The sequence below is a fragment of the Apium graveolens genome, chromosome 3, assembly GCF_009905375.1.
Source record: "Apium graveolens cultivar Ventura chromosome 3, ASM990537v1, whole genome shotgun sequence".
NCBI classification, from domain to species: domain Eukaryota; kingdom Viridiplantae; phylum Streptophyta; class Magnoliopsida; order Apiales; family Apiaceae; genus Apium; species Apium graveolens.
The window spans coordinates 292,828,343-292,852,302 of NC_133649.1; the positions used below are offsets into that span (position 1 = coordinate 292,828,343).

At 38.0% G+C, this 23,960-nt stretch overlaps 1 protein-coding gene across 1 annotated transcript; it reads right to left on the reverse strand.

Annotated features, from left to right (window-relative positions):
* Positions 1-12,675: 12,675 nt before the first annotated feature.
* LOC141713594 (PWWP domain-containing protein 5-like) lies at positions 12,676-15,599 on the reverse strand. The gene is made up of 2 exons (XM_074517078.1): positions 15,471-15,599; positions 12,676-15,303 (listed from the first exon to the last, which is right to left on the reverse strand). The coding sequence occupies exon 2, from the start codon at positions 15,291-15,293 to the stop codon at positions 12,813-12,815; it is 2,481 nt and encodes an 826-aa protein (XP_074373179.1). The 5' UTR covers positions 15,294-15,303; positions 15,471-15,599; the 3' UTR covers positions 12,676-12,812.
* Positions 15,600-23,960: the final 8,361 nt, after the last annotated feature.

Below are 23,960 nucleotides of genomic sequence, written 5' to 3' on the forward strand. Positions count from 1 at the left end.
TTCTTTCCCCCTTTTCTATGTTTTGTTTTAAAAATCAATAAAGAATGATTAGTTTTTGGGATATTTTTCAAAAATACCCGAATTCCGAAAACTATTTTAAAAATACGGTGCAAAATTATATACTTATACGTAAGGCGAAATATAATATTAACTTTGAATAACCTCTTTTGAACGTTCATATGCAATTTTTATCATATTTTTGAAAATAAGTTTAACAATATGAATATTTATGATAAATTTTCTTATTTTTTTATTTGCAAGAAAACAGTCTTTAATTTAAAAGTTCGAGTTTTAATCATAAATTTGTAAAATAAATGTTTTGACCTATTCCTAATATGAATATAGTTGAGATAAGTTTTTTTTGTTAAAAAATTGATGTTCAAGATTGACTAGTTCAATTAACAACACTAAGTTTATTTAGGAATATTTTGAATTGAGTCAAAAAACGAACCGAATTTGAGACAAGTCAAGTTGTTCACTATTTTTTTACATATTTTGTACTCAATTATATCCAATTTTTAAAATAATTGTGCTATTCACATTCTCACCCATAAATTGTATTTGAAATCACAATAATTATAAAAATCACACTCACTTGTTTTTTTATAATTTTATTGTCAAATTATAAACATATTCAAATTTATTATTTACAATAAAATATTTTTACATTTTAATCCTTGATCAAATAATATATAACACATTTTTATAAAATAACAGCATACACAATGTGAATTTAAATTTGACTAAATTTTATATATAATTTCAATTCAATATAAAAAATTATTGTATATGAATTATGTAATAATTTTTTTATTTTTTATAATTTATGTTTACTTAAATAAAATTTCCCAACAACAATGTCAAGTTAATTTTTGTATTCAGGAGAAATCGAAGCTTACTATATCCATTTTTTTGATAATCTTATTATAGACGACCAAATTGAAATAAATATTGTATATTAATTATGTACATGATATAATTCATCATCTAATATCAAAATAAATTGTAATTTAAATTTTATCAACATATTTGATATTTTGATATTAATATTTACAAAATATATTAATCTATATTAAGTTAAACAAATCGAGCCGAATTGGACTTAAATCTACTCAAACAAGGTGTATAGCTCGGCTCGAGCTCATTTACTTAGTCATCACATTTTCATGTTCAAACTCGGGTTCGGTTAATAAACGAACTGCCTTAAATCGGCTTGAAACGAGCTTAATTCGAATTTTGTTCCAGAATGGCTATTAAACATCGATGATACTATCAAAGGCCATCTCCGACGGTTTTGATCCAAAAATCCAAATTTGGATCACCAACTGATCCAAACTTTGATCCAAATTTCTAATAAACTCCAATAACGTGATCCAAATTTTGATCCAAATTACCTTTTACATATTATAAAACGCAAATATCATATTAAACTCTTTATTCTTAAATTTTATATTTAAACATGAATAACTATTTATATTGTATCTAATAAATTAATTAAATCAAAAATAATTTCTTTTACTACACTTAAAAATATTAAAATTATAGACTAAATTAGCTAAAAATATATTTATTTCATTAATTAACATCTAAAATATCATTAACATTCATTAATCAATCACAAATCAGTTTTAAATCTAATAAACTAAAATTATAAAAACAATAACATCATTATTTTATATTAAAATAAATTTGGATCAGTGAATAATGGTGATCCGAATTTGGATCAGTACTATTCACTGATCAAAATTTGGATCACTTTTCTGCCCCAAATTTGGATCTTTAGATCACCGTTGGAGATGCCCTAAATATTCTTAGAATATGAGAATTTTGTTCATTATATTCACGTGATTTAACTACTAGGATTAGTACCAAAACAGTACTTTAAGGTTTTGAGAAAGGTTTTGAGAGTTGACCCCCAAAATTAGAGATCTAGCCACCATTTTTCCATTCTTCAACCTTCATGCATCAATCGATCAAGTCCCCTTTCCCTCTTCCCACCTCCTATTTTATTAATCTATCATTTTTTTCAAGAAAATCAATATCTAATCTTTTTTGGGTGAGATCTTGTCGAGTATCTTTTTATCGAGGTTGTTGACTGTGCCCATCTTTTTGGGATGTTAGTGTTTTATGTCGTGATGTTCTTTTGTCTTTTGTTGCCGGTTTCATTTTTAGCTCTAAGAAGGATTTATATGATATTTTTGAAGTTCTGTAAGGCTTGTATCAGATGTGGGACGGTGGTGGATATCGCAAAAGCTCACATTTCACAACAAAAAAGTATTTGTATTTTAGGGGCATTTGTTGCTCTAATATCAATTGATATAATTGATAGTTCTGAACATTGGGTTACGGATGGTGATTATGTGAAGGTCAATTATGTTAGTACTAGTTTTGGAATTAATGTAGGTTGCGTTACTCGAGATGTCATTATAATTTTGTTTAGTTTAAAAAATTTGAATATTCTATGTGTTAAATAATCTGAAAATAAAACAGTTATTTGGTTAGCTCGATTTTGTTTCACAATCAGGTTGTAATTGACAGTTCGAGGCTTTTCCTGATGAGAATTTAACGTTTTAATGAATTTTTCACTTTGTTCATAAAAAAACTACTAAGATTAAAATATATTTTCTTTATTATTAAGAGGACAATGAGTGCATTTGTGCAGAGTCCTATGTACTATCCAAGTTCATTTTTCAAATCTGAATTATATATTTTTTAATTATTAAAATTTCTGAATGACTAATAATTTAATTCTAAATTATTAATATCATTTCATAAAAGATTTAAATAAAATAGCTTAATGATAATTAAATTATCTTTTCCGAGTGCATAAGTGAATAATTTTATTTGGCAAAAAAATTAATAATTTATTAGAATGATACCTGTTTAAATATAACAATTTTCTAAAAATGAAACAAAATTTATAAAAATATTAATAAAAATCAAATTGCATTGTTTTAACAAACTGTAAACTTAAAAAGATATATTATTGCAAAAAAAAAAAAGTTAGCAAACGCAGAAAAAGAAATTGATCTAAAAAATATCATATGAGTAACATAAAATTTAAAAAAGAAATAAAATTGATCTAAAAATTCAATTGCAGGAGGTCCCCAAGTGACAAAGCACATAAACATGCTTCTTAACCATTAGACTTCCAATTTGTCTCTTTAACATTTATTTAAGATCAATTTTAATAATTCAGCAGAATTATAATAAAAAAAACAATCTTAATCAACTTAAATGTTAAGATATAGCCCATTAAGCTTCGTTAAGAATAAAACAAATCAGGCCTTACTCTCCATCCATTTGATAAATATCTTTCGATCAAATCCACCAACTGAAAAGTCCCCGAGAATTGGTAAGCCCAGCCCACTACAACTCAAACTGAAAAGAAAACTAAATGAATTGGTCCAAACACGGAAAATCAGTATCCTCAAAAGTAGAGGCCCAATAATCACTAAGACTCGGCTTGTTTGAACCCATCATAGCAACGAAGTTCGGTCGTGTACCCTTGCCCCCTTATTCCGACTTCCGAGATTTAAAAAAGATGGAAAGCAAGTAAAGCGTAAATAAATTAGTTTCACTTGCCTTCGTAATTATGTTCCCGAATTTTTAAAAAGAGCGAAAATAAGTGTTAATAAATATAAATTTGACAAACTTTTATTTCAAAAATACGATAAATGTACTTTACTTTCTAATCATTTACTTTATATTAAAAAATTTGGAACAAACACTAACGCTATTCTCCCGAGTTTTTCTGGGAGGGAGGAGAAGAGAAGAGATGGGGAGAGAAGAGAAGAGAAAAAGTGGAAGAAAATGAATCTCTCTCGTGCTCCCGAGTTGAAAAAAAAAAGTTTCTCCTGTAATCTTTCTTATGCTCCCGAGTTTCTCCCACATGAAATTTGTTATTCTATTTCTTATTTCATCGGCAATAGCACCAGCTTCACCCTTGTCCCTTGGTGCTGAATAAGGTACCCCAGGATCATCCTTTTCTAGCTCTTTTATCACTTCTTCTTCAGCAGCAAGATCCCGATCTTCGACTTGTAAAATGTTGTGCAAGATACAACATGCAAGGAATATATCTGATTGTGTTTCACACGAATAAAATGGTTTAAAATTTTGCTTCTAATAATAGAAAACCTTTTTTTAGCATGCCAAATGCTCGTTCGATAGTATTCCTCAATGATGCATGACGATGATTAAACAACTCTCTTGCATTCTGAGGTTCACGAGCTGAGTACTCTTTCAAATGGTAATGAACACCTCTAAATGGGGCAATTAGTCTAATTATATGAGGGAGACCCGCATCATCTAAATAATATTTGCCTATATAAAAAGAAATTTATTATTATATATTAAATTAAAAAACAGAAACTTATGTTTAGTATTTTTAATAATCAATACCTCTTGGAATAATTAATTTATCATCTCTCGACAGTGCATCTTTAATAATCCCGAAATCTGATGAAGTTCCTTCCCAACCACTTAAAATATATGTAAATTTCAAATTGAAAGTACATGCAGCTAGCACATTTATAGTTGGATATCCCTTACGACCACGATACCTTGGAACATATTTACTAAACACTCTAACACTAACATGTGTTCCATCAATAGCACCAACACAATCCTGAAATATTGTTATTTAACATTAATACATTTATTAAGTTTTATAAATATAATAATTTAATAAGTATTATATGAGTCACGAGTACCTTAAAATAGGGAAAAAAACCTTCTCTTTTTACGAATTTCTTGTGGAATTATTTGTCCATTGGGTTGTTGAAGAAAACGATCCTCTATAGCTAATATTGCTTTTAAAACTCTGTGAAAGGTTCAACTTGTGGTTGAGGAAGATCGACGATATACCCAAGAAATAAACCGATTCATCTCATCACCCCCTATTATATGTAAAAATCTAGCAACTTGCTCTTCAACTGACATTCGTTGGGTTGATCGTAGGCCTCCATCACTTATTAAATTTTTACATAATTTCAAGAAAGCTTCTTCATTCATTCGAATTGTATCACGACATTTAGCACGATTAGATAGATCATCCATCACTTCTTCTTGCACTATTTGTATATGTAATCTAATCTCAATGCTAGGAAAATTTACATACTTTATCCGCTGATTTTTGTGATGCACAAGTAATACCACAACGAGACAAACCAGTTGAATAGAAGCTAATTGTTGCATTTGTACCCAACGACGAATTGATTTACCCTCTCAAGTATAGTATTGTCCATCCTTACATATATTAAACAATTAAGGCTCCGTTTGGGGATGTTGTTGAAAACTGTTGTGTTGTGAGAAAAAGTGCTGGTGGAAAAAGTGTTGTCAGGAAAATTAGATGATTGTTTGGTATTTTTTTTTAATTTATGCATATTTTGAGATATAATATATAAAAATAATGTTTTTGAGAATGTTTGATGGTGAAACTGATAGCTACTTCTTGCAAAAGCTGAAAACAGCTTTTTCCAAAAGCATGTAGGGACATGTTTTTGCTAACAGCAGCTTTTAGACCAAAAGCGCTTTTCCAGACAGCTGATTTTAAAATTTACCAAACACCTTTATGACAGCTTTTCAGCAAAAAACTGTTGTAGCTGTTTGCAACAACAATACCAAACGGGGCCCAAGTCATATCAGTAACATATCTACTACTAACAAAATTAATAAAAAATTTGAAGATAAAATCACACACAACCTATATCATATATGAATTATGATACATCACTACTTAAATTTACATATCATTATTATATACACGTATATAGATACATATTACAATAAAAAAACAATAATTTTGATAGGAAGCTGATTTGAATACATATAGGCATAACTATGTACGTTCATATAACATCTCTAATTTGAGAAAAAAAATTACCTGGCGATTGTTTATTTTTAGAATACCAGAATAATTGATACAAGATTGTTTCTCTTCCATCCCAATCTTTTCAATTTTGGAGAAAAAGTTTTGTAACCAAATTCTATCATATCTTCTCTCCCCTTCTCTCCCATAAAAAACTCTGGAGCACGGGTAGGAGAGAAAATTTTAAAATTTTCTTCAAGGATCTCTTCTCTTCTCTCCTAATTTCAACTCGGGAGCACATTGTTAATTTTCCGCGGGACAAAATGAAGAGAGAGAGTAATGGACACTCTTAAATATGTATGGTATATGCCTCCGAGGTTTTCTGCCATCGGGGAAGGATGGTAAGTTGTTGGAGATGATTTTGGAGATGAGTTGGGTTGCTTTTTGCGAGGCACCCGCCGCTATGCCATGAGTGTTGTTCGAGAGTTTTATGCTAATGCTAAGGCGGAGAAGAATGATTTCACTGTGGTTAGGGGGATGACGGTGGAGTACAGTGCGGATGCGATAAGGAGGGTGATTGAGCAGCCCGCGAGGAAGGCCAGTCAGGACACCTGAAACGATAAGACTCCAGAGGCCTTTGACTTGGATTTGATAGTTGCTACTCTTTGTGTGCCTGAGACTCATTGAAAGTTCAAGAGGGGCACGACTGATTATGCCACATTCTCTACTTCGTGCATTAACAGGTTTGCACGTGCTTGAAATTCATTTATTTGTGCTAACATCATGCCATCTTCTCATATGCATGAGGTTACTGTGGAGCGTGCACGCTTGTTGTGGGATATTCTGCAGGGTGACTATGTGGACCTTGGTATGGTTATTCACCAAAGGATTCTGAGATTTTTGCGAGGGAATACTACGGGTTCTATACCCTATGCATCCGTTGTGACGAAGCTGTGTGTGGCAGTTGGTGTTCATTGGCCAGCACACGAGCAGCTCCAGATTATGAGTGCTCCGATTGAGAGCACCACTTTGGCGACGATGCAAGAGTGGGATGGAGGCAAGCCTAATTTGAAGGGGCATGGATATTCTTTTGACCATTTTCCTGGTGGGAGGCCAGCTGCTGGGGCAGCTCAGTCGAGCAGGACTGCATGGAGATCTCAGTTAGGCGAGGAGGCTGGTCCATCGCAGCAGGAGCAGGAGGAAGCATGAGCATATGATGGAGTTGGTATGAGCACGACGCAATATAGGCGTCTAGCGAGGAGGATGGATGCGATGCATGACATTCATAGTCGGTTTGCACGTGATCTCACCCAGGCACTAGGGACTGCATTCAAAGCCACGTGAGTTGACATCCAGTGGCCAGTATTTGGTGAGGATTCCGTGTATCCGCCTCCAGACACGCCTGACACTTCACCCATTGGGAGTGATGATCCTGATTCCGAGTAGGTATGCCTGATTCCTTACTATTACCTTCACCGAGGACAGTGAAAATTTTAAGTTTGGGGGTAGTAGTTGAAGGAATATGTTTTGTGTGAGTTGCATATAGTTTACATATTCATGATAGTTTAGTGCATATATTTGCATATTTTGCCATGTAGTTTTTTTGTAGTTTTTATAATAGTTTGTTCATATAGTTCATGCATTTGCATAATAACATGATCCCTTAGATAATTTTTCCGATTGATTTGTGATATCGATGCTAGTGTAGTGATGTCGTATTTAGTGATGTTAAGTCTTGTCGAATTGATTCGCTTGCTAGAGATAATTGTATTTCACTAAATCTTATAGGTTGCTTGAGTGCTAGATCATGATCATGGTTTGTTTGTTGTCGAGGTTTAATCGCTTGTTTATATTTAGAATTTAGGATATTCTCTTAATGATAAAATAACATGGATTTTTAAAATTGGAGAAAATTGGATTTCATTGCTAGTTGTTGTGGCTAGTTGTCAAATGGCTAGTAGCCAGCTCATTTTATATTAGTCTAGGGTTGAACGAGATGGAGCGAAACACACTCGTTCAGAAATTTGTGAAAGATAAAAAAAGAAAAAAGAAAAAAAAGTGTTATGTATAATTGGTCACGAGTGGGCTCTTTAGTACTCGAGTTATTAAGTTCTTAGGGGACTTTGTGCCTAGTGACCTAAGGCTTTTACGGTATGGGATCCGCTAACCTAACGCTCGCTACATGGGTACTATTGTATAAGTTTTTTGTGGACCTCACTTATTGCACGGTCAAATAAGCATACTTGTGTTGTTATGTGTTGTGAACAAAAACATGAGTCCATGTAAAGCTCCAATATAAGAATTGAAGTGTTATAAGTTATTTTGAGTCTAGCTTTCATTTTATTTATAACCTTGCGATTGCTTTGATGAGTAGTGAGCCATGATTATTGATCTAGTTACGATAGTATATCTGTAAGCATTTGCACACACGCACGTCTCTGGTTTGTAAGTTGATTTGTAAGGTTTGATTGATCTTTATGCGAATAACTGCATTTGTTGAGATGTTGCTTATTGATTGGTTAGTTATTCTATTGGGGATCGTTGTATTCATGTATTTTATTTCTTGTTCTTTGAGTCTGTTTATGCTTGAGGAAAAACATCGATTCAAGTTTGGGGGTATGTTGAGTGACATTTATGACACTTTATAACGCTCCATTAAGCTTTAAATTGGTGTATTTGTACTCAAGTTATTGGTGTTTTAATGTGTTTTCTAGTATTTTTGCATTTCAGGCATTAATCCGGGATTCAGGTGAATTAACATTGATTTGATGCTAATATGGTGTTAGGATAGTGTCCAAGGAATAAAAGCTCGTGAAGACCAACTCGTTGCAGCAATAAAAGAAGGCAATTCCAGTTTTTCCAAAGACCAGTGTGCCCGCGCTGTGCTAGCGCGCGGTCGCGCCAGAGAAACAGAATTTCAGCACGCCCGCACTGGTGAAGCGCACGGCCGCGCCAGGTCGGGAATCCAATTTCCTGTTTCAATTAGAAGACTATTTTTCTGGGCTTTTGACTTAATTGAGATGCTATTTAAAGACAATAAAAGATGTCTTTTTATAACGGAGCTTAAGGAGAAGACGACAAGAAGACCTATAGCATAATTCAACGAAGACGAAGAAAATCTAGTTTATTCTTGTGAATCTTTGTTTTGCGTTGTAATATTGGATGCTCGTTTCTTGTTTTGTTGAACCTAAATACTCTGGATTACGTACTTTGTTTATTATTTGTTTATAAAGACTACGTTTATTATACCATGCTTTAATCAGAACCCACGTTGATGATGAGTCCGATTATGGGCTAATCGTTATTGTAAGGTTCTAGCGGATTTATTTATGGATTTCTTTAGTTGATTTGTTTTGATGCCTTAGTGTGTGGTGATTGTATGATGACCTAGTATTGGTTGTGCTTATTCGTCTTATGAGCGTCGCGAACTTATAAGATAGCGTGTTAATTCTTAATGAAGCGACAGTGAATTTAAGGATTTAGAACTTGCCATGCTAGCATGGGTTCATGTGTTATTGTTGTGCATGATTCGTAGGTAATTTTAACCATCTTACTTGCCATATATAATCACGATAGATTACTTGTGCATTAAACCGTTATGTTGTCAAATTCTATAGACATACAGGGTCTCAATATAATTGGTATCTATTCAGCTTCTATCTCTTTTGTGGATGTATGGTAGTATGGTATTCGTACAACGAAAGTTGGCGTTTATCAGTTTCTGTCATCTGATTAGTGTCATCACCATTACATGCTAAGGTTAAGAACGAAAAGGCTATTGAATGAAGTACTTAATGAAGTTAGAATTTCTTGTTTGTGTCATATATTATTCAACTCTCTTAATCTCTTTTATTAATGTTCTCTAGTATAATTCTCAATAATTTATCGTAGTATAATCAAAAACCCAAATTGTTATTCGTCTTAGCATTGAATAATAGCCATATCAATGTTGCATAAGTGCATAAATCACATAGTTAATTTAATCAGTCTCTGTGGGAACGAACTAGAAATAATTTTATATTACTTGCGGTCGCGTATACTTGCGTGAATTTTTAGCGTGCACTTAGCGACTAACAAAATAAATTACTAAATACGTGGACAATCAGTGAACTTTTTTTATTTATATTACAAAATGTGTGTGTATTACAGTCAATTTAAAGATTATTATCTTTATTTATAAATTTATTAATAACATAATTAAATAAAATACACAAATATTTAAAAAAATAACAAAAATTGCAGTAAATTTGAGTTAAAATGAGTTAAAATTTTAGATCTTCAAGTATGTATAATACTTCGCTTAGACCAATGTACGATGAACTTGATATATATAATTGTGTACTTGAGCTCATCCAGGCCCATTGTTACGAGAAATAGATGAGGGTCAAGTGGTAAATTTTGAAAAGAATATTAACATTTATCAAGAGGTCATTATAGATGTGTGTAAATATTACCTCAAGGGAACTAACCGATGTCTTATACATAGTTAAACAAAGTGAGATAACTCCAAGAATGACTATTAGGGGTGCTCGCGAGTCGAGTTTGGCGGATTACATGTAAAGTCATAAGTCAAACCATTTAATTCCGTTTAAATATTTTTTAACCCAATTAAAGCTCGAATTAAATTATATCGGGTCGAGTCTGTTAGAATTTGAGTTCGGTTGGGTTGTTCAGAATATAAAAGATTATTATGTTTGTGTACAACAATGTTAAGATAAAAGAAAGCAAGTTTGATGGATTTTTTTAAGTACAAGTTTTTACTATGATACCTATTATACTCGAGTCCTTTTGATCAAGTTCCAACATGAATACTTTCAAAAGTGTATATAGTATTAGTTAAAGTAAGTTTGTATGACAACTTAACTAAATAAAAGTTTGGTTATGTATGGTTGCATTTAGATGCAGTTTTCAAGTATAACGTTACATTCATCTACCACAATAGTGTTAACTGTTAATCATGTTATGGGAGGTTGAATAAAAATATTCAACTCAAATCATATTATTACAAGTAGAGGAGCGAGTCGCGTTGAAATAAGCGGGTTACATACAAAATTCTAACCAAACTCATTAATTCGGTTTTATTCATTTATAACTAGATTAAAGTTCAGTTTGAATTTTTGTATTGGGTCAGGGTCGATGCAGGTCAGTTAGGTCGGATATTGTATAAAATTATGAAATTTTGTAATATGTCTCTACGCGGTCAAAGTTTATATTTACGTACGCCCATGTCAGATATGATTATTATATTTAAATAATAATCTATACGTACTCAATTGTTTCTATTAATAAAGCTGATTTAAACTCATTTAATCTAAAAATATTTTTTTATCAAATTGAATTTATTGTATGTCTTTTGTGATTCTGATATTTATTCAAATTTTATGAAATAAAATCTAACAAAAAAAATTTGATTCATGAAAAGCATATGTTATATTACAAAATTAATATACAACATAAAATAAAGCAAAAAAAACATTTTCCCAATTTCTAATTATAAAATTATCTTATTAAATATAAATTTATTTGAGAAATTATTTCCGTATATATACAGATCCATGCATCACATAGCCTTTTACCCTATTTGATTAACTAAGAAGGGAACTAACGAAGATGAGTAGTTGAGGTCTATACTTTGTTCAAGAGAGGTCAAGAATTACACTATTGAAATGTATGTATGTATGTTCCAACTATTAAAAAACAAAGAATACTCTTGCTCCAAAAATATTACAATCTTCTAAATAAAATTTAATTACTACAATAAAATCACGACGACAGTGAAATTACAATTATCTACAAAGATATTAGTAACTACAGTATATTCAATCTTAATGGCAATGAAAACAAGGGTTTATAAAAAATCATACTAAAATGTGTGTAAGGACTCTTATTATACTAAATTTCTAGCCACGTCATTAGAATTTTGAAACTCCATAAAATTTCTAATTTCAGAAATGTTACGAAAAACTTTGATGTCTTTAGTCTTCTTTTTAAAGCATGTCAAAAACATCAAAAGTCATTTAAGTTGGAGAAAAAATAAGGTTAGTCCAGTTTCTTTCACTGGTAAAAGAAGGGACTTGAGTGAGTCTAAGCTCAGCAGGAGTCAGGAATATATGTACTGGCAAGATTTTTAGAAGCATCAATATATTTATATCCTACAAACTAGAAGTCACTATACAATAAAAGTTGCTCCTTTCTAATGCAAAAAGCTCTGAGTACACACAAAAACTCCAAGCAGCAGGCTTGGAGAGGGCCTAGCAAACACAGGCTAACACCATGATATGCAGTTACTCATAGTCTCATACCCAACCAAGTTTGCTCAGCTTAACACGAAAAACATGTAGATCAGATAAAACATTTGCTCTCCAATCGAAAGTTATTACTACTTAGACTAAACACGCATAATCAATTAAGTAGACCGCAATCATCAAACATGGAACTATTGTTCAAGATATTAGTTTTTAGTAACATATCTAATCCTAGGGCTTCTTACTAATAGCTCTTTGGCTAGTCACATATCTAACACTAGGCTTCTTACTATGTTACACTACATTCCTGCACTTTGCATCGACAACTACTTATAAAGCCCAGTAACTTGTCATGCTAGTTGGAAAGCACCAGCAGCTAGATGCAAAGCATGTTTTGCATCAAGAAGAATAGAATTTTGTTAACATAATCAAGCTTGATAGTAATTACCAATCGAGTAATATGGGCATACCATGTAGAAGCATACTCATATTGTCTGCACCTATCATAGAAAACAATAGCAAAATTATGAAAACGCATTCAACTAATGAACAATTCATTAGGAATCTATTAATTGATCCACATGACTAAGATGGAAAAGACAACAGCCAAACTAAGAAATATGGCATTGTTTAATATGTTCAAAGAAAGTTTCTTGAAAAATATCCCGATAAAGATAGATCTCAAACCTTGTCTGGTTGCATTAATATGTAACCCTAATTACCAAAAGGAAAAAAAAACTACATAGTTCTTATAAAGATCAAAGCTGAGAAAAGTCTTGGTTGATCCATGCACACCCCTCCGACTGTATCATCACCTGACTCCCCTTCCCTTTAACAGAATTTTCATCTTTTCTCTTACGCTTTTTCCCCAGGTTAGAGGGTTTACGCGGTGAAGGTGAATAGTGTAACCGATAACTGATAAGGGATGGTCCAAAAATGCTGTACTTCCCAGCACTGCTGAAGGCAGTTTCAGCATCATCGCGCCTCTTGAAAACCACTTTTGCTCGGTTGCTTTTCTTAAACACTTCTGTATCCGACTCAATTAAGGGGCCATGTCTTCTGAATATCTTGTTCAAGTTTGCTTCCGAAGGTATAGATTCTAAATCACTGAAGTTAAGAATAAATGCAGTAGGACTATACTTTTCAAGTTCTGCTGCATCTTCAACATTGGGCATTTCCTTCTCACCCTCGATTTCATTTAGCATTTGTTCTCCAGAAGTTCCTTGACTGGTCATGATTGTCCGGTAGGATTCTTCCGTTCCTTTGATACCATCAGGTATGTCACTTGTGAACAGGTGAATGTTTCCTGGATCCAAGCAAACTGAATTTCTGAAATCGGTGAAAAACCTAATCACTGAATTTAGTTCGTCCCCGCCAGCTTTTATAGGATTCCCAGCGAACAAGGAGAGGTGCAACAGCATCTCAGCTACAGTGTATTTATTTCCAATATAACCTTTTAAAACCTTCTCGGAACTGGAACATGAGACACCAAGAGACCTACAATGATTTACTTCCATTTTATTCACACCATTCTGAGATGGGCTTTCACAAGATCTGAGAACTGAAACAGATTCTGAAAGTTGGCTTGCAACCTTGCGCATGCGATCTCCAACTTCAAATAGCTTCTCAGCAGGTGACACACGACTCTTCACATTTTCCCCTCTAGAGACAGTAGGCATAGAATCAATCACCACAGTGCTTTTCTTACCAGATGGGAATATATTATTCTCATTGGCATACTCTTCCACCTTATCCTCACCATCTAGGTAGTTCTCAGGCATCAATTCTAGCATATACTTCTTTTTTTTCCTAAAACGTAAACCATCCCCAGTGATGTGTTTATGCTTTCTAGAAGAACTGTCTTGCATAGCAGAGTTCCGTTTCATGTCAACTTCTGTAGCTTCGAGTGCATAATCCGTCAATTCATTACTATCCGTTTCTTTTCCAGATATAGGAAAATCACCCTCCTCCAACAAACCACCAAGCATGTTGAAAGAAGGTAGCTGAGAATTACCCTTCCAACGGTTAAAAGCCAACAATTGAGCTCTTGCAGTCACAAATTCTAGCCTATCACTTGCATCAAAAGGAGTTTCACCTAATTCTCTGATATATTCAACAAGCTTCGCAGGTACAAATGAAGCAGCCGTTGAAAAGCTGTCTCCGCCTACAGTGATACCTTGCTTTCTTCGGATGCCGGCATTGACAATAACTTGTGATTCAATTTTAGAAATTATTTCCTTTGGTAAGCATGAACACGCCAGCCCGTACTCCACTCTTCTCGAATATTCATCCAAAGCACAACTCACAGCATGAGTAAATGATTCCATGTTACTTTGTTTCTCCATCTGAGAGAAATGCATCCGAAATGGCTTGATTCGCAAAGCATCATTCCATGCAAAACTTTGATCGCCGTAATAGGCAATCAGAAAAGAGTCTTTCTTCTTGTATTTCAACGCCTTTTTTGATGCACATGAAGGATCATATATCTGACCAGGCCACCATGGATGACTCGTAACCTTTCCCCAAACAAGATCAGACAAGTGAAAATCACCTTCCTTTTCCAGTCGAAAGCCATCATTACCCTTACATCCTTTTTCTTCATTTACAGCATCTTTAATGCATGTCCCTTTCTTTACAATTGCTGAACTCGGGTTTCCAGTCTCTAGACTATTCAACCGAACAGCTGCATTGTCTCCTAAGCCATCCAAAGCACCACTCGAATCCTTGAAGGAATTATTCACCTCATTTATTCCAAACCCTTCCACACCACTAAATTTTCTTTCCCCATACGCAACATAATCCGCATTTAAATTCACAACAAGACTAATCTCATTGTTCCCATCTCCGTACTCCTTACCATCTTTCCGTACACTGCTATCAACCGCCATTACACCGTTACTCCCCACACCCAAATCAGCCCTCACCTCACTCCCCCCTCCTTCCCCCACACCATCAAAACCCTTCAACACCACCCCATTCAATTCTTTCCTATCATCACCACTTCTCACCAAACCCTCCACCCCAACTTCCCCTTCCACCGCATTCGCAACCCCGAAAGCCCTAATTCCACCAACCCCACAAACCCTACTTTCATCAGCCCTAATCTGATTACTAGATTGATTAATTAGAGAATCATCAGCCAATGAATTTACCATCTTAACAGGTGTAATCTCATCCAAATCCTGATTTTCTTGTACCAAATCCGAGTTGAGATCGAAATCACCGAATTTAACAGACATAAGTAAAACCCTAATCAAAACATGCATACATCATAAATCAATAAAAAAACATAAACACAACACTTAAAAATCAGACCAAAACAGACACCAATTGAGTAAACAAAGAATAAACATAAATAAAACAACAATTGTATCTAAGTAGTTATAAAAGAATCAATATACAGAACATAAACATACCAGTTAAATTTGAGCCTTAAAAGAAATCTAAGTAAAATGAGTACGAGGATAGAGAAAATATATGTTTCTAGAGTGCCCGAAATAAAAAAAAAAACAGAACAAGAAGAGGACCTGACTGAACGACACGTACTTCAGTTTAACACTTTCACATGTTTTTGTAAATCCTCGCACCTGGTTTTTTAGTGTTTTTTAACATCCAACGCCGTCGTTTTGTCCAGTACGCGTACTCGACTTATTTGTTGTTTATTTCCGATTTGTTGAAATCGACTTTTCTTTTTAATACCTCAAATGTTAAAAAGGTAAATAGTTTTGTCTAAAATGAAAAGAATTCTTTAAATAATGCTTTTTGGTCAGTGAGAATTATAAATTTTTGAATGTTATTTGCATCCGCGGTGAATTGGCGCGAAAACGAGTCGAATAGTTGTGAATAATAGCATTATCAGATTCGTTTGAAATTTGTAAATATTTGTTTAGATTTGATCCACATTCGAATTAAAATTTGTACATGTGGATGCACATTTGTTTAGTATATCATATGGATATAAGCATCTAGATAACTTCATTATTACACGAGACCTTTTGAGATATGTCCAAAAACAAACCCGTACGGACTCGGCCCAAAATGTACAATATGATACTAATTTGGAGTTAAAGTCTGCTTAGTAACGCCATGCGGGCTCGGCCCAGAACGGATAATATCATACTCCCTCTGCTTTTTTTATTTGTCGCTTTGACTTTTGCACACATTTCAATGTGTTTTGACTGGTTAGATAGAATTATCGTTTATAAAATTTTATTTTTGTAAATAAGGCTGAATATGAGAAGAAGATAAGGAAGTATGACGGGGAGATTGAAATGTACATTAAAAGATCAGAAGAACTCAATGCAAAAGGAATGAGCAGAATTTCCAAGGATGGAAAATGTTATGCCCAAATGTTGGTATAAACAATATTCAGATTAAGATCGATAAAATAGGTAAAATTGAAGGAGAAACGCCTAAAAACTAGGAAAAGATAAGATTAACTTTCCATAACAGATGGCACGCCCTAAGAACGCGCTGCATTGATTAAACAGTTGAGTGGCACGTGACCGTTTTGCCTTAAAGGCGCGCCCTTGAACATGACGAGGTGCGTCCAAACATTGAAAAGAGATAGATGAGTGGCTTAATTGGATTCTGTCCTATAGTGAGCCTTAGGGCGCGCCCTAGGTAAGGAGGGCTCCTTGGGTGGATCACTCAGACATGATTACTTCGACATGTCCATACTGTGGCTTGGGCAGAATTAGAGTCAGCCCTAAAGATGAATGGTTTAGGGCGCGCCCTATGATGTAAAATGGTATGAGAAACCAAAAGCTGGTGATACAGGGCGGCGCCAACATACAGAGATGTTAGGGCGCGCCTTGAATTTCTACTTGGACATAAGTATAGCTTTTATGTGCTGATTAGATGGATTCTCTAGAAGGCTCAAGGAAGATGGAGAATTATTACTAACCTATTTGATGCAGGTACTCTATTGAAGAACTCCTTCCTGTAACATATCTACAGGAAAGGCGGTGCCCGTGGTCAGAGACCTCCAGGGGTATGCCTGGACTGAAGGCCTCCTCCTGTAGTCAATGGGTGTCCTCATTGGGGATGTGGGGTGAAATCTGGTGTGTGCTTTGGGAGCTCTGTCTCTGTAGTCAACGGGTGTCCTCGTTGGGAGACTTCGGAGTATCCTGCACTTTGCACCCAAAAGCTTGGGATCACTTGTCCTGCAATCTGGTAGGGGCTCCTTATCGGGGGACAAGGATGCGTCCAACATTTGGGGTGAACCACGGCTATACCTGCGTCCACGGACTAGAGAAACAGCTGGTAGCGGAGGGTTATCCTTGGCCAGGGAGATGCCTTATCCGTGAAGTCTCGAAGCCGCGGACGAGCCTTGGGCCTTTGTGGTTGGGCCTCATCGGCGGACATTCCTAAAGCTAGTAGAAGACGGTTTCCAGTAGGTTTCCTATTGGGCCTCGGGATAAGAAATCTAAGCCCATTAGGTTTCTTGTTCCCCAAGAACTACATGGGCTTGATCCCCTATAAATAGGGGTACGTAGGCACATTGTAAGGGGTGAGAAGCGAGAGCACAAAGGAGCCACCACTAACCCTAAACAATCTCAGCCCCCAATAATCAACACCACCAAACACTGTTAATCTTTTCCGACGAGTACTGTTCATCGGATCCACTGACTACTGTTCACGTTTCCGATAAAGAACCGCCATCACTGATCTTGTTTCCGGCTACTAACCTCAAGTTTTGTTGTTCCCAAATTCCCCCGTCAACAAATTGGCGCTAGAAGGAGGGGCCTAACAAGATCTACATCTGGGAGGAAGGATGTCTCAATATCACGATGGAGGTTTTTACGATGGAAGTTCTGAAGAAGATTCCGATCGTGGCTATGAATATGAACCCTACGTTCCGCCAATGACTGACCGTCCCACACCGGACGTTGGAGGACAACCGCCTGTGCTCATCAGCAACGCCGACTTGTTGGAACAACTGTATCGCATGGGCGATGCTTTGAATGGTTTCGATTCAAGGTTAAGCACCGTGGAACGACGCAAGGGCAGGAGAGGTCTTCGCCATAACCGAGCGGCTCAGGCGTCTGGAAAAGCACCCGTGACAGATAGGGATGTCTCGGCCAACCATGGCCACACTGAGAGAGGGCGTGTGCCGATAACCCCGCGACGCCTGGACTATTCTAATGACACGTCCCCGATCGTTGAGCTAGTGGAAGAAGATGCTGATGGACGGGAAATTCTACGAACAGATAACCAGGGAGCCACCCATCCGCACCGCTCTGGACGTAGTCTCGAGGAACGCCGGCAGGCGGAGTCAATGCTGGAGAATCAGCCACGAGGCTTCACAGCTCTGAAAGAACGCTTGGGGATTCGCTTGGGCGATGACGATTTGAGAATGGTGTTACTTGAGTGGCAGAGAGAAGCTGATCACGGAGATGTGACACCCCATGATACAACGCGTGTGCCCCTGAATTCCCGGGGAAATCAGGAGCGGCACCGCGATACAACGCGCGTGCCCCTGAATTCCCAGGAAAATCGGGAGCGGCACCGCGATCCAACGCGTGTGCCCCTGAATTCCCAGGAAAATCGGGAGCGGCACCGCGATCCAACGCGTGTGCCCCCGAATCCCCAGGAAAATCGGGAGCGGCACCGCGATCATGAGAGAGCTCCTCCCCGCAGGTCACTGGATCGATATAGACGTGGGTATGGAAACGATCGATGGAGAAGGCCTCAATGGAGAGGAAGAGGTGGAGGCCGAGGCAGATATTTAGACGGATATCGTCGTAGCAATTACCACGGACACCTTGATTCCTGCTGGAATAACCAGGCAGAGGGCTATGATTATATGGAGCATGATGATCCCAGGAATATAGAAGACTATGATCGCGGTACTGTTCGAGGCCGCGGCCAAGGGAGGGAAGAGAATCAAGGGAAAAATCAAGAACGAAATCCCGAAATAATTGTTATACCTGAAGATTCCCAAAATACAAACCAGCAACAAGCCCCACCCGGGGGGAATCAAGTGGAAATACCTCCATTGCAACCCCAAGGTCCGCAGCCTCAAATACAGACCATTCCCGGTGTGGGAACTTTTAATGTAGGAGATCTGAAAAGGCTACTTAACCATCTCGAAGGTAGGGTGACGGCTACAGCTGAAATCCCTTCCCCATTCTCGGCGGCAGTAAGAGAGGCACAATTGCCGGTCGGGTATCGCAACACTACTAGCGATCTCCGCTTCCACGGAAACTCAGATCCAGTGGAATTCTTGGGTCGTTTTAATATAGAGATGGATGTGTACCAAGTCCCGGACTTGGCTCGATGTCGTCTCTTGGCAGCAACCTTTAGAGAAAGTGCCCAGCAGTGGTTTCAAAAGCTCATACCAGGAGTGATCACATCATGGGATCAGATGAAGACTTTATTCTTAACCAAGTTCCAAGCCGCGGTAAGATACGCGCCCTCTGTCACGACCCTTGCCAATGTTAGGCAAAGGGAAAATGAAAGCTTAACATCGTACTTCAAAAGGTTCAATGCTGAATCTACTAGCGTAAGGGGAGCATCGGACGAAGCCCTGAAAAGTTTTTTAATCGCAGGACTAAGAGTCGGTTCAGATTTTTGGAAGCACTTGCAAGGGAAAGATCCGGCCACCCTAGCAGATGTCTTCGCTTTGGCAGAATCTTTTAAAGCCATAGAACAATCTTTGGCAGAAGTACAATCGACTTCACAGTCGAGTCAAAGAAACAAAGGAAGGAAGAGGGATAGGTCACCAAGCCCGAGATACCGAAGGGATAGTCGAAGCCCAGACCAGATAAATACAACAAGCACAAGGAGGGGATGGAGCCCTCCCTCAAACTATGACTACAAGCCGAGCCGGTACACACCTTTGATCACATCTATTGACCATATCTATGAGGTAAACAGAAATAAAGGGCTATTTAGGAAACCTGAAGCTTTATCATCATGGCAAAGCAAAGACAAGAAAAAATATTGTGAATACCATGAATCATCTGGACATAACACGCACGAGTGCCGACATTTAAAAGACGAAATCGAAGCGCTTATCAAGGAAGGATACCTCGAAGAATGGGTAGTCAAGGAAGTAAGGAATCACAAGGATGACAGGACAAGGGAAGAGGAAAGACGAGCCCCACGCGGGGCAAACAATGATACTCCGGAGGAAAATAAATTTATCAGAGATGGCAGTATCCGAACAATCTACGGGGGAGATCCCGGAATGGAATGCAGCAACCGAGCCTTGGCAAAATACGCTAGGGAAGCCCGATTTAGGCCTCTCACAGATATTCATAGGGTGGAAACCCGGCCACCCATAGTGTTTAAGGGGGAGTCCATGGATATCACTTTCAGAGAAACAGATGCCCGATGGGTACATCACCCACACAATGATGCGTTGGTTATTTCCATCCAAATCGGTACAAAGAATGTCCATAGAGCCTTCGTGGACAATGGAAGCTCCGCAAACATCCTATATTACAGCACCTTCAAGAAGATGGGACTGCCTGATCAGGATATGTCGGGGGAAGACTCGTGGGTCTATGGTTTTTCAGGTGCAGGAGTTAGAGTCATGGGGTCAATTCGGCTCCCATGCACACTAGGGGAAAGCCCACTGTCGATAACAAAGATGCTCGAATTTAAGGTTCTGAATCAGGAATCATCCCACAACGTGTTATTGGGATGACCTTTTCTACGGGAGATGAGAGTCATCACTTCAATTCATCACCTAACAATCAAATTTCCAACGCCAAATGGAGTGGGAAGTATCAAGGGTTCCCAATATGATTCACGGGAGTGCTACAGGCAAGCAATGAAAGGGTTTAGAAAAGACTCCCACGCCGATGATACTCCGGACGTGGATCGAGAGAAAAGCATTGAGCAACCAACCGAGGAAATCCGAGTCCACTATTATGTTGAGCAAGAAGAAGAACATCCCTCTGAGTTGCCCTCGACAATGTTGTACCTGGAAGACACAATCAGAATTGAGATGTTGGAAGAAGAAGAGGAGGCGATGTATACCATAGTCCAAGCAGATTTCCATGGGGAACGTTTAGAAGGAAGATTTGATGTCTTGCAAAGCCTCGAACAGGGTGACGTCATTCCTCTTGCAAAAGCACCCCCGCCCGCAAAATATACTGAAAAAATTGATAACTCTACTACGCAAGGCACACCTCCTGAAGGGAATGCACCCTCTCTACAAGATCAGGAGATCTATAATCCCCTTGACTTGGATCCCCGGATACCAATACCGACGGAAAAGATGGGGCCATCAGAAGATACGATCGAGATCCCCGTTGATGAAAAAGACCCGAGTAAGGTTCTGAGAATAGGGTCCCAATTGGCACCAAGGTTAAATAAAGGCCTTTCAATATTTCTGTTAGAAAACCTTGATGTATTTGCATGGAGCCATTCTGATATGGTGGGGATTGATCCAGAAATAATATGCCATCGATTGAATATCGACCCCAAGCATAAAGGGGTTTGACAAAAACGAAGGGCCGTAAGTGGAGTAAGAGCTATAGCCCTAGCAGAAGAAGTAGAAAGGCTCCTAGACGTCGGACTAATTCGAGAATCTTTTTACCCAGAATGGCTAGCAAATCCGGTATTGGTAAAAAAGCCCAACGACAAATAGAGAACGTGCGTGGACTTCACCGACCTAAATAAAGCATGCCCAAAAGATAGTTTTACCCTACCAAGAATTGATCAGTTGGTCGACGCCACGGCGGGGCATGCCCTGCTCAGCTTCATGGATGCATATTCCGGGTATAACCAGATCCTTATGTATGAGCCTGACCAGGAGCACACCTCTTTCATCACTGATAGAGGGCTCTACTGGTATATCGGAATGCCATTTGGTCTGATCAACGCCGGTGCCACTTACCAAAGGTTGGTAAACAAAATGTTCAAGAAGCAGATTGGGAAGACTATGGAAGTGTATGTGGATGACATGCTCGTGAAATCGAAAAGGGCGGAAGACCACGTCGCCGACTTAACTGAAATGTTCCATATCCTGAGAAAATATAGGATGAAACTAAACCCGCAGAAATGTGTGTTCGGCGTAGAATCGGGAAAATTCTTGGGATTCATGGTCAATAACAGGGGGATTGAGGCCAACCCGGCAAAAATAAAAGCTCTGCTAGACATGAAATCCCCCACCAGTGTCAAACAGGTACAAAGTCTAACAGGAAGGATCGCGGCCCTGAATCGATTTGTGTCAAAGTCGTCGGATAGGTGCAAAGAATTCTTCAAAGCAATCAAAGGGAGAGGGAAGGATTTTCTGTGGACCCCTGATTGTGAAGAAGCTTTTCTGAAAATCAAAGAACAACTGGGAAATCCGCCGATGTTGGCCAAGCCAGAAGACGGAGAAACATTAATTCTATATTTGGCGGTGTCAGAATATTCCGTCAGTGCCGTCTTGGTAAAGGAAGAAGCAAGCTACCAGTGGCCTGTATACTATGTAAGCAAAAGGTTATTGGATGCAGAAACCAGATATACCAACATGGAAAAATTAGTGTACGCTCTTATTCTTGCGGCATGAAAGCTAAGACCGTATTTTCAGGCTCACCGAATAGAAGTTCGCACCGCTTATCCGCTCCGGCAAATTTTACATAAACCCGAATCGTCGGGAAGAATGTTAAAATGGGCCATAGAGCTAGGGCAATTCGATTTGGAATATTGTCCACGCACGGCAATCAAAGGACAAGCGCTGGCCGATTTTGTACTTGAGTTTGATGAAAAAATTGATGATAAGGCCATAGTACCGGCAGAACCAACCTCGCAAGAAAGTCATCAGGACGAAAAGAAGCAGAAACTCCCCCACCCGTGGTGGACATTACATGTGGACGGGGCCGTAAACAACAGCGGGTCCGGTGCCGGGATAGTCCTGATCACTCCGGAGGGGCACCGCTTGATGAGTGCTATTCATCTCAAATTTTATGCTACCAATAATGATGCTGAGTATGAAGCCTTGATTAACGGCCGAAGTTAGCTCTGGAGGTAGGGGCCGTGAATTTGATAGTTCGAAGTGATTCCGAATTAGTTGTCAATCAAGTCAACGGAGGATTCCAAGCCCGAGGACCGTGGACAGAGCTGTATATGAGATGTGTGAGACGCCTACTGGGAAAATTTTCAAGTGCCAGACTGGAAAGCGTTCCACGAGAAGAGAATATTAATGCGGACGCTTTGGCCAAGATGGGGTCGCAGATGGACAGCGTCCAACTTGGACAAATCCCCTTGGGAATCCAGGAAGTTCCAAGTATCCCAGAGGTGGAGGTGTGTCAAATGCAAGAAATCCCAAAAGAAAACTGGATGACCCCCATCCATAACTATATTCAATCAGGGGCTGTACCGGAGGATAAACTACAGGCTCGACGTCTTCGGTACCAAGCTGCAAAGTATGTCGAGTATGACGGGGTACTATACGAGAGAGGATTTAACCAACCACTGTTGCGTTGTGTGGACAGGGAAGAAGGAAATTATATTCTCAGAGAGGTGCATGAAGGGATTTGTGGCAATCACTCGGGGGGTGGTTCCTTAGCATTTAAAGTGCTCAGACAAGGGTACTACTGGCCGACTATGAGGGAAGATGCTTTCAATTTTGTCCGGGCCTGTGATCGCTGCCAACGGTTTGCCAACTATTCCAACATCCCGACAACCACCATTACCTCATTAACAAGTCCCTGGCCTTTTGCCATGTGGGGGATTGATCTCATTGGAGAGTTACCCAAAGCAAAGGGGGGTGTGAAATACGCTGTGGTGGCTGTGGACTACTTCACCAAATGGGCAGAGGCCATGCCATTAGCCACGATCACGGCAAAAAAGATAAGGGATTTTGTGTTCAACTCCATAGTATGCAGGTTTGGTATTCCTTACAAGCTCATTTCAGACAATGGGAAACAATTTGATAGTAAGGAGTTAAGGAAGCTCTGTGAAGA

Bases quoted from the DNA above. Each gene is read 5' to 3' on its own strand.
- LOC141713594 (XM_074517078.1), bottom strand. From the start codon at position 15,293: ATGTCTGTTAAATTCGGTGATTTCGATCTCAACTCGGATTTGGTACAA.